The sequence below is a fragment of the Labrus mixtus genome, chromosome 6 (genome assembly GCF_963584025.1).
Source record: "Labrus mixtus chromosome 6, fLabMix1.1, whole genome shotgun sequence".
In the NCBI taxonomy this organism is placed as follows: domain Eukaryota; kingdom Metazoa; phylum Chordata; class Actinopteri; order Labriformes; family Labridae; genus Labrus; species Labrus mixtus.
This window is the reverse complement of record NC_083617.1, coordinates 7,430,940-7,442,474: the sequence shown is the minus strand read 5'-3', so window position 1 is coordinate 7,442,474 and position 11,535 is coordinate 7,430,940. Positions and strand designations below refer to the sequence as shown.

Genomic DNA, 11,535 nt, shown 5'->3' with positions numbered 1-11,535 from the left:
CGTTCTTTTCCTGCTACTTTGGACAGGTGCTCAAGTGATCTTAAAGTAAGGGCCCTGCACCTTGAGAGTCTGAAGATGAGCTCTTCACACAGAATGGTTTCTTAGTGCTGCTGTTGAAGATGTCCTATTGCCCTATAGTGCTTCACTTACTAAGCATTAATGAGACAAGAGGCCATAAATCATCTCAAGTCCAGGGAATAGACAGAGCCAGAGGAGGGGCTCGTCCATTGGGACTTCAGGAACAAAGAGTGTTAACTGGTACAAAAACATTCAAACACAGCAGAACATAACCAAGTTATCTTCCCATCTTGTCTCTATAATGCCGATTTTGGACTTTGTTTTGCTTAGACAGTGTAAAATAATTCCTGTGGTTTGTATAGATTGTGCACTCTCTATGCAGAGGGAATGAAATGAGGTGTTATGGTGATCTCCAGTTTCCCGCTAACAGACCTCTCCCATGGTTTATTAGAGTAGCATTACTTTCAGGGAAGGGAAACGATCCTGATATGCCCTCTTCCCTGATTTCCTTTAAGGAACGTCTGCAGATATCAGCCGGTCAACCATAACCAGATCAGAAGCAGGAGTTTTTGTTCTTGTAAGCAGAAATTAACACTTCATTCCCCTTTGTCTGCAGAAATTCAACACTGCAGCTCTTGAAGGCTCTCCCAGGCAATAAAGGAGAAAATTCAATTATGTCATAACAGCGCCGCAACCAAACACAATTACATAATTTTCAGAAAGAAAAAAAGAAGCGCTTCTACCACCTCCGGGCAGAGCTTAGAGTGAAGATGTGAGGCTGGAGACAGATTTCTGCTAGATCCAAGGATTTATAATTATGACACATAAGCTGCTGTCTCAAAGCAGGTTGTTAAAAGGAGTTAATATAGAAAAAAACATCTGTAGGAGTCTTTAGAAGCTCTTCTCTTCTGGTAGCTTGCAACAAACAGGACAAACACGGTTTCTGCATTTCTTTTCTTATAGAACCTCTCTTTGTTTGTCTTCTGTGTTTTTGCATTTTGCACTTACAAAATACATGAATAAATGCTTGCCTGTTGAACTTCAAATAAATAGAGACATTTTAAAATTAAATTAAAATTATTTGTATGTGTAAATGTACTTGGAAATAAAAAACGATTCCCACATTTTGAAAAGATGTGAGGTGTTGAGTCGATAAGGCATTGGTGTTGAGTCGATGCACTTTAAAAAATGATGGAAACATGTAATTATGGAATATATCCATCCATCCGTTATCCTCTGCTTAGCTGGGGCCGGGTCGTGGTGGCAGCAGGCTAAGCAAGTTGTTATTTAAACTATCAATTTACTTAATACATTTTACATTTTACAGTCAATTTAGGTAGAGATGAATAACAGTGTAAATGTTTTGAATAAACCAAGAAATATGTGAAATGAGTTCATTTTATATAGTGTATTCAAATAAATGTCATCTAGATATTAAGTAAATATAAATGTATTTTGCTCCGATAATCAGTCAATTTTTCTTAAAAGATTTATTTTTGGGCTTTTTGTGCCTTTAACGGAGAGATAGGACAGTGGATAGAGTTGGAAATCAGAGAGAGAGAGTGGGGAAAGGAGCCACAGGCGGGATTTGAACCAGCGCCCCATATCCAACACATTTTAACTGTATTTCTTTTTTGGAATTACTTAATTTATTAAATTATTTTAACTTTAAGTAGGACTTAAAATCAGATAGTCCCTTTTGTGCCATAATTTTTTTGAGTAAATAACAGTCAGACCTTTTACAGTGCTCAGAGAGAAAATACTTCAAAATAGAAAACCACCTTGCAGACTGTTTAATTGTGTTTCAAGAAAGAAGAAAAACGAGTTTTAATGAACATAATGAATAAATAATGTAAGAATTATCATATTGAATATCAGAAGCACATACAATAAAGGTTCAATAATATTGCTTTGTGTGATATGGTGAAATGTCAGCCTGTCTAATTTACTGTAAACACTGATCCAGCCTCGAAACATTTATTCATCAATTTATTGATGGAAGACGACAACTGTGAGATTATATCATTTTCAAATGAATTCATCAAACATAAGTAATAATTATATAATAATTATAATATAATAATATATTCAACTGTTTAAAGGTTCTTGCTTTAAATTACACATATATTTTTATCCCTGCATGGGTTATGTACATTTCTTGTATAAATCTATTTTTAATTGCACAGTTTAAGTTTGATTCATCTAGGGGTATTCTTTAAATGTTTTTTCAGGTTAATATATATGTATGGGAGGGGCGTCGGTTTTGTGGTTTAATTTGTAACAAATGTTTCATGTCATGTACGTCTTTGTAACCTGCTACTGGATGCTTTGAATTTCCCTCGGGATCAATAAAGTATCTATCTATCTGTCTATCTATCTATCTCTCTATCTATCTAATACACTTCTGGCTGAATCTGGCTTCTGAAGAATTTTGCTTTTTTTCCTGCTTATACTGAATACCTTGAATTGTTGATTGTGTGCATTTTATTCTAAGATAATGCTACGGACATGTTTGAGGATGTTTATTAATTATTTAACTGTTAATCAAAAATCAATTTAAATATGATCCTCTATGAAAATAAATGTAATCTTGCAGTCCTTCACTGGTCATAACATCTCTAATATAGCAAAAGAGTACAGTCTAGACCTGCTGTTTTTGTAAAGTGTCTTGAGATCACATTTGTTATGAATACACACATGTTGATTAATTGATAAAATCTTAACATAACAAGGACATTTCTATGTTCTATCTTTATCCTGTGTCAAAATGAGTATATTTGTTAAACCAGATGTGACAGAGGTTACAGAAAAATCGAATTAATTTCAAATGTAGTTTGATTGAAAATGAATAATTTCTGCACAATTTTACCAAGTTTGTAAAGTACAGGTCTACTTCTGAAAAAGTTATATTTAAATGAATTTACAATAGACGGATCCTTTTGTGATAGAAACAGTGTTCCTCTTATTCTGAACAAACTATTTCCAGCCTGTCTATGTGCCTTTGCTGCGTTGAAATTAGCAGATGCCATACGAGTAAGAGAGAGAGAGGATTGATGTGAAAGAGGGCTTTATATCACAGGTCATAACCACTGCTGTTGTTAGTCATCCCATCTGATGCAGGGCTGATCAAAAACATTTGACTTGTCAAGATGGCTAAGATCAATAGTCACTTATAAATATAAAACAGTTTTGTGTTGTCACTCACATTTCTAAAAAAAAGTGAACTTACTGATCTAAGCCTTCCTAGGCCATTAGGTGTTAACTGAGTTAGAGAGTTATGCTCCAGTGGGTATAAAGCTGCAATTCACAACAATGCAAAGGAGACTGAAAACTAGCACTAAGGGACAACTCTTAGTGCTAGTTTACAACTCTGTTTTTGCACATTTACATTCAATCTTCCATATTTAATCTTCCTATTTAAAACTAGTAAGTTAGCTTAGTTAAATCCTGGTTGTATATATTCACATTCTTATTTTTTGATATTTTTTAGTACTTATTTACTTTGTATTTAATATTATATTGTGTTTAGATTTGCTAACATTGTGTTTTTTACTCATATTGTGTTTTTTGGATAACCTGCTGCTGTAACGCCACAATTTCCCAGTTTGGGATCAATAAAGTAATTCTATTCTATTCTATTCTATTCTATTCTATAAACAAATTGAAAAATAAACCTAGTGAGCTGAACACAAACTGCATTTGTTTGATTTAGAGTTTGTTTTTTCAGCTTTCCTATAGTGTCCTCAGTTGGTCTTTTGATAGCTTTCACAGGTGCGCATACAGTTAAGCAACAACCCTCATGTAAAAGTGCCACATGACAGAGTTTGAAGTCTTCACCAACATCCCAAACATGAATGGCATGTCTGTAAACCAATAGCGGAAGTAGGACTCGGCCAAAGTAACCAATCAGGGATTACTTCCTGATCACGGCCTGTGGTGGGGCGCTCCGTGTGTATTTGTCCATCGAGGCCTCCGTTGTTGCTTTTGCTCGAAGCTGCAGGACGCATTGAGGCAGGGAGGGAATGGCGTAGCTGGTGAGAGGCTACAAGAGCACCCCATAGGAATGTAAAACTTTAGGATCCAAATCCACCTCTGGACACCCGTCTTAAGACTTTAACATTTCACCCGGTTTCTCATGGAAGCAGATGGGTTCGTGAGGAGGCGTCGGATGACAGCGGAGACCACAGGCAATGATCCCGGGGTTGCTGGTGCTTCAGCCGGGGCAGAAGTTCGATGGCTGGGGGGCAGATTCTGGGGAGTTTCGGAAAGTATCATGGGGAGCCTGGCACCCCGGATTGGAGGGGAAACGGAGATACAGACAGTTGATTTTATCCGTGCGCAAGATGCACAAACAGAGGACTCTGAACAAGACTATGAAGGTCTGCCACAGGGCGCTTCCACCAGCACCCACATGTTGGCTGGAGCCGTGGCCGGGATCATGGAGCACTGCCTCATGTTCCCCATCGACTGTGTCAAGGTAGCGTAGCTTCTAGGCTAACAGCCCGACCCTAAACTTTCTATGAATATGAAGTGCTTCCATTGCATTATCTCTGTTGTGCTCTGGGTGCGTTTTTTTGTTGTTATGCACCCTTCATGTTTTAGCAGAGCTCATTAGCTTGTGTGCTAACCTAAACACACCGCAGTGAGGACAAGGTCAGTCTGCTCAGCGTTTCCACATCACTGCGAGCTAACTTGTTAGCATGCTATTATGACAACCTTAAGCAGCAAGGGTCAAACACTTGGAGCCCATATGGTCACTTGACGTAAAAAAAAATGACTTTACGTAACGGAATCAAAGTTGCTGTCAGAGGCAGAGTTGATAAGATGCTGCGCAACTCATACGCACTTGAAGTGTGTAACAGAAAAAAAGAACCGGATATGAACAAGTGATGCAAATATTTCATGTGATATATATATATTATTATTATTTTATTTTTTTTACAATAAGACCAGTTATTAATTCCAAAAGCAAAACAGAGATGGGAGAACACAGCTTTTAAAAAATGTAAAAAATGTTTTTACAAAATAAATCCGTGTGTTGAACATTTCTAGAAACGTAAACATTGTTATTGAGAATGATTGCAAACACAGTATCAATCAATCAAACTTTATTTATACAGCACCTTTCAGACAAATTAAATTGCAGTTCAAAGTGCTTAACAAGAGTGCAGAAAAGTTGTTGACATAAAGTAGTTTATAAAATCACTGAGAGACTAATGCACACCAATAAGAATAAAAAAAACATGTATAAAAATAAAATAAAATACGACACATGAAAGCAACGAGATGTTAAAATAAATACATAAGAGGAAAATATTTAAAATTGTCGTAGGATTAAAAAAAAAAGACAATACAGTAATGTTAAGATTTGAATTGATATAAAAGCCAGACTTGATAAATGAGTTTTAAGACTGCGTTTTAAAAATCTCGATATTCTGGGCTCCTCTCAGACCCTCCAGGAAGGTTGTTCCACAGTCTCGGAGCGTAGAGAACTGCAAACTGCAAAGAATTTGGCTTCTCCTGTCCACAAAAGAACCATCTGTTCCTCCTTTTCTCAACACATAGTTTTGTAGTTTTTCTATCTTCATAACAACAGAACTTATTGTTTGCAAAGGTCTATGATCACAAGTGAGTCATGCACCCTAGCTGACTTCATATCATGTGGTCGTGTTTGTTTAATTTCGGGGGTTTTTTTGTCTTATTTTGACCAAATATGGTATGAACTATTGCACCTGAGAGGTCAGCTAGTTGTTTACTGTGCATTAGTGACCTTTGTCTAGCACAGACACAAGGTTAAAGAGATCGGGCTAGTAAGTGGCATTGAGCATACTATAGTCAGACTGAGAAGCTTTTCTTCAGCCATGTCTCAACCACCTGTAGTCTAACTCTGGGATAGACTGTCCAGCCCTTAACCTTTAAGAAGACCAATATTTACCAAAGGCTTTCTTATGCACACTCCCAGATCTCTGCATCATTCCAGGAAAGGGCCCGGGAGATTACGAGCAATGTGACTCAGCAAAAATATCTAAATCAAATCGTTTTGGAAGGGAGGACTTCCTGGATTCCAAACAAGGAGCTTTGGATTGCTGTTTTCGATAGAGATGCACATAAATCACAAGAAAAGAAAGCTCCGAGGCCCTCTCTTTTCAAACACGAAGAGAGGGCTTTGGACTTCACTGCGTATTACCCACACATTTGTGCAGAAGAAAGAAACATTTAATATTTGAGATTCAACTTAACTTGACCCTTTTATTTGATCAGGGTTTTTTTTTCCAGGCTTCCCTCAATACCAAAAAAAAAAAAGCCTTCTCCTCCTGTACAATAAGTACCGCACTTAAGAGATTGCGGTGTAATTATAGTTTTTGAATAAGCTGCCATTCAGTGATGATGTATCCTAAATCCCACCTTGTTTGTTGTGGGTTTAGGAAAAGCGTGTTGCATTTGTAGATCTGTTATAGTATAAACAGCGCAGTGCACTTGAATGGAATTTTATCTGAGCTCAATAAGACGGTGAAAAAAAACACACATGTCTGAGTGGTTGCATGTAGTGTTTACATTTAGTACAAAGGTCATTGCTTTCTAGATGTGCAAACATGCCAAAGATAAGCAGAGCAGACCTATGGCTGTCACATGGAAGACGTCCTTGCATACTTGCACATGGGGCAATGATTGAATGAGAAAGCCAGCTTTTAGACAAGTCTTTATTCACTATATGCAGCACACAGTATGCATGTGAGCCAGCCAGGCATGAAGTATCCTGACGCACTCATACACTCACACCACTGTTAGCTAACTGTCTTTGGGCCTTGCATTCCACAGCTGCAGTATAGAGTGACATGAGGCCATGTTTATGCTTTGCTACAGCACGACATGAATATACACAGCGTGGTGTAAATTTGTCCTTTCAGCTGGAAGTTTGGTATTCAAGGATTATGTTGCTGCTAGTTCCTCATGGACGGACACTCTCGCCCAGTCTGTCCCCAGAAAACCTCGCTCTAAATATCAAATGGCCGGTGACTGACATGCTGATCCCTACACGGATATCCTTTTATTTTTATGTGATGCCTTGGTGATCTCAGTGTGCAATGTGCATGTATGTGTTCAGAGGAAGTGAGAAACAGAACGGTCAGTGGGAAAGGAGGCTTCCAGGAAGTCAGTTTGTGTCCCCTTATGACCTTGGATCTTGTAACTCCATACTTCCTTCTATTCAATTATACATGTACACCAACGTGGCAAACACAATGTCCAACACCTCATTTCCCTCATTGGGACCTTAAATCACCCTGCACTAGACGCAGGACAGAATATTTTCATTACTCTGCTACATTAGGGAGACGTTTAAATCATGCATTACTTTCTTTTCAATTTAAAATTCATTGCATAACTTTATACCTAGCGCCCCTTTTTGGCGTGGAAGGGGCAAACTGTTGATTCTGAACTTCGCCAAACTCTACCTTTTCCTCTCCTCCCAGACGAGAATGCAGAGCCTCCAGCCTGAACCCGCAGCCCGCTACAGGAACGTCATGGATGCCCTCCGCCGCATTGTAGCCACGGAGGGAGTCTGGCGGCCAATGAGAGGGCTGAATGCAACAGCGGTTGGGGCGGGACCTGCTCATGCCCTCTATTTTGCCTGCTATGAGAAACTCAAAAAGACTTTAAGTGATGTCATTCACCCAGGGGCTAACAGTCATTTGGCTAATGGTACCATAAAACATACATATCTACACACTAACTATAAAATATACTCTTGATTTACTGATCATGTATTTATTTTGCCTTCGAGGTCACCCACAAATTGGTTGATATGTAGGACTTGTCCAAGTATTATGAAGCTGCTGAATTGGCTTAATCAGAGTACAAAGGGGGCAGGCCCTGACCGGTCCTAAAAACCCGTGGCAAGTCATCAAATTGGACTAGGCCTTTCCAGAGTCCAGGGTCAAGTGTCAATCTGTCGCTGCCTTTTGGGAAAGTTAAACAACAACAACAACAAGTTAATCTGTCCAAAAGGAGTAAAGTTCAGTGAAGTCTACCTTGACTACAAAACAGGAACCACAGATTCAGTTTGCTCTGAATGTCAACCTTTGCCTTATTCCCTGTTCTCCCCACTCTCTCTCTTTCTTCTATTCCAGTTTTGTGGGAGGCTCGGTAAGTCCTCTTTCTCCAGTCTCATCTGCTCTCTCCTCAGTTAGTCCTTTTCCCTTAAGCTTACGGGTTTGGTTTAAATAGCTACCAAAGGAGCTATTACCTTCCTTATCCACTAGGTGTCTCTCCTTGCCCAGGTTTGATCGCCTACATTTGGTCAAGCGTGCTCTCTAGTGAACTTTCCTGTGCAGTTTGCTGAATAAGCACCAGTGCTGCTGCTATGATGTACAGTTTAAGCATGACATCTTTTAGGATTAAGGTAGGGAAAGCTGTTACATCATCAAAAAGGCTCATATTGCTTTTTCTTCTAGTTCTGTGCATCTTTGCTGCAGTCTCTTCTCATTTCCTTGTGTATTTCTGATTATCACAATGTCTAGTAATATCTAAGGTGGTGTGTTTGTTTTAGGTACAGCTGGGTGTGTGGCCACACTGCTTCACGACGCAGCCATGAATCCAGCGGAAGGTAAGGGCAACATTTCGAAATAACCTCAGTCGTTGAGGCCTAGAATATGTCTCTGAAAAATAGAGTTCGCCATACAGAAGTCTCGGTAAAGAAACCTGCAGGTGCCACGCCTGGACCGACCCTCTTCACACGTCGGCCTTAACCCTGCGGTCACACATACTGACTTTGACAGCTGCTTGCAGTGCACCTGCCCAAACATGTCAGTAGAAGGACACTGGGTAGAGTCCTCTTGTGCAGCTGTTGGACGGGGTGCAGCTGTCAGAAAACAATTTACAACTCACTTATACACCTTCAAAACTTGTATTGCACTTTGTAGTCACAGCGTACACAGTTGGTACATGGATACATACAGTACATGTATACAAATAATACAAAGGAGACGCACATGACCGCCAGTGTGGAAGATAATGCAGTTGACTAATGTTTGATACTTATTTTGCCTAATCTTCTTCCATCTTGTTCCCCCTCTTGCCACCAACCCTGGACACATTTGGTTCCTGACACTACACCAACTTTCGGTCCTTAGTTGTGAAGCAACGCATGCAGATGTATAATTCGCCCTACCGCGGCGTTATGGACTGTGTACGCGCCATTTGGCATAAAGAGGGCCCTGCCGCGTTCTACCGCAGCTACACCACCCAGCTCACCATGAACGTGCCCTTCCAGGCGCTCCACTTCATGACTTATGAGTACCTGCAGGAGCTGCTCAATCCCCAAAGACAATACAATCCCTCATCACACATGTTGTCAGGAGCCTTGGCTGGAGCCATCGCCGCTGCTGCGACCACACCTCTAGACGTGTGCAAGACCCTGCTCAACACCCAAGAGTCTCTAACTCTCGGTTCCCCTTCTCCCAGCCAAGGAGCCCACAGACAGATCTCAGGCCTGGCCCATGCCTTCCGGACAGTCTACAGGCTGGGCGGCCTGAAGGGCTTCTTCATGGGAGTCCAGGCGAGGGTTATCTACCAGATGCCCTCCACGGCCATCAGCTGGTCGGTCTATGAGTTCTTCAAGTACGGACTCACCAAGCACCAGCACAACAAGAGGAGAGCGCAGCACGTGGAGTCTTAGAAATATTTCCCACGTTTGATCTCTTCTAATTTTGCTCTGCCCTCCCTGTGAGGAGAAGTCGATACGCACATAGAATCTGACTTAAATCCACTGCAGTTGTCCCATCCCTTTCAGACATAGCAGACAAGAAAGACAGTTACTTTTTCTGATACATTATTTCAAGTCAATCCACGGTTTGAGTTATGTCAAGAAAACACAAGTGCAGCATTATAGATGTAGTCAATGTGGAGATTCTGGTTAAGTCATTCTAGTGGCCACTACGTTTGTCCAAGCTGAGGATAGATGAGAACAACGCACAAGTTTTGAGTTGTAAAGGTTGTCAGCAGGGGGCAGTAGTGTATCTCAGTTACTGTCTTGTAGTTTCACAAGCTTTGCTGTTTTTCATGAAGTTTTTATTTCAACCCATTCACACCTTGAGTTTTTAATTAAAACCTTTGACTGACTCTTGTTAAATACTCATTGTTTTTTGGATGTATGAATCCTAGATGAGACAAAAACTTAGTTGTGTCTATAAACACACAGGGCCAGTCTTTAATCACAATTATCTGACTTAATTGTTCCACTTTTATTTTATTTGCAGCTAAAAACATACAAACGTACCTCTGAGGAAATACATTGATCCTTGTCAACCTGGCCACTAAAATAGATGAAAGTAGAGTCAGAATCAGTTGATCTGTCATTTAAAAAAAAAAAAAGACATCTCATTTGAAGGTTTCGCAGATTAACAAAAACAGATCAGATTTTGGGTCCCTCTGTGTTTTCCTCTTTGCTTTAAAGGAACAAATTAGATGTGATCGCCATTTAAAACATCAGTGTCGCTGGTGATCTAAAAATACTGAGAAAAAAATATCTTAAGATTTTGTTTAATTTATTTTTAATAATCCGTAACTGATATTTTATTTACAGCTAATATGTTACTTTAAACTTTTATTTTCCTTCACATCACACTTTAAATCTCCCTTAGATCATCCAAAAACTCACCATTAATGCCTTTGTACTTGTGTTGCAGAGCAGACCATAGCAGCATTAAAATGGCCATCTCCGTGCTTTAACTGCAGCTATCACATTAAGCTTGTGAACTAGAGTGTCAGTGCACGCGACAGTAAAAAGTTGTGTACAAGGTCCTGTGCCCTCCCCCCCCAAAAAAAAAAAGATTAGACTCAGAATTTCAAGGAGTTCAGTATCCCACTCAAAATGTGTAAACCCTCCATTGAGAACACATCAATGGAAGCTGTCATTCTTACTGATTGATGTCTGATTGTTTTCAACACAGAATTGCACTCATTGAATAAAGACTGAGCAGCACGGCTCGACTCACTGCTCATACATGATGTGAAGCTCTGGTTTGATTTCTTTAAATGTTTCTGGATGCTAATGAATAAATAGGTGGTCTTTTATAAATTGTCAATTCCGCACTTGTATCAAAAAGAACGACTACATTTAGGCATTTTAACATGAAAGTGTGGCATACTTTAAGTCTTGGTATTTGTTGCTAATTAAAAACGATGAATGAGATCGATTTAAAGGAAGCGATGCCTGAAGTCACATCTGCACAACATGTTTGTTTGTGTTTTCAGGTATTTATTTTTAGTTTGAAGCAGGTACAGTTGTTTAGTCTCGGACACAGGTGCAAGCTCAAACTATGACCTTCAAGACTGTAAACACAATTAGAAGATGTGGACACACACACACACACACATCTGTGACCACAAACAGCTAGGAAACTAAAGCTTTGAAAGCTGGTGCCACTTCAACCTCTAATCCGCTTCAGCTATTGAAATCAAAAATGGTAGCTGATAATGAACTGAAATATAGATTAAAGTTAGTTAGAAGGTCTAGCA

General features: G+C 39.6%; 1 protein-coding gene across 1 annotated transcript; it reads left to right on the top strand.

Annotated features, from left to right (window-relative positions):
* The first annotated feature begins 3,972 nt into the window (after positions 1–3,972).
* slc25a28 (solute carrier family 25 member 28) lies at positions 3,973–11,025 on the top strand. The gene is made up of 4 exons (XM_061039772.1): positions 3,973–4,495; positions 7,491–7,719; positions 8,567–8,623; positions 9,150–11,025. The coding sequence occupies exons 1-4, from the start codon at positions 4,154–4,156 to the stop codon at positions 9,692–9,694; spliced, it is 1,173 nt and encodes a 390-aa protein (XP_060895755.1). The 5' UTR covers positions 3,973–4,153; the 3' UTR covers positions 9,695–11,025.
* Positions 11,026–11,535: the final 510 nt, after the last annotated feature.

Excerpts from the sequence above, each read along its gene's own strand:
- slc25a28 (XM_061039772.1), top strand. The coding sequence starts at position 4,154 with ATGGAAGCAGATGGGTTCGTGAGGAGGCGTCGGATGACAGCGGAGACC. Across the intron at positions 7,720-8,566 it reads TAACAGTCATTTGGCTAATG|GTACAGCTGGGTGTGTGGCC; the intron begins GTACCATAAAAC and ends TGTTTGTTTTAG. Across the intron at positions 8,624-9,149 it reads AGCCATGAATCCAGCGGAAG|TTGTGAAGCAACGCATGCAG; the intron begins GTAAGGGCAACA and ends TTCGGTCCTTAG.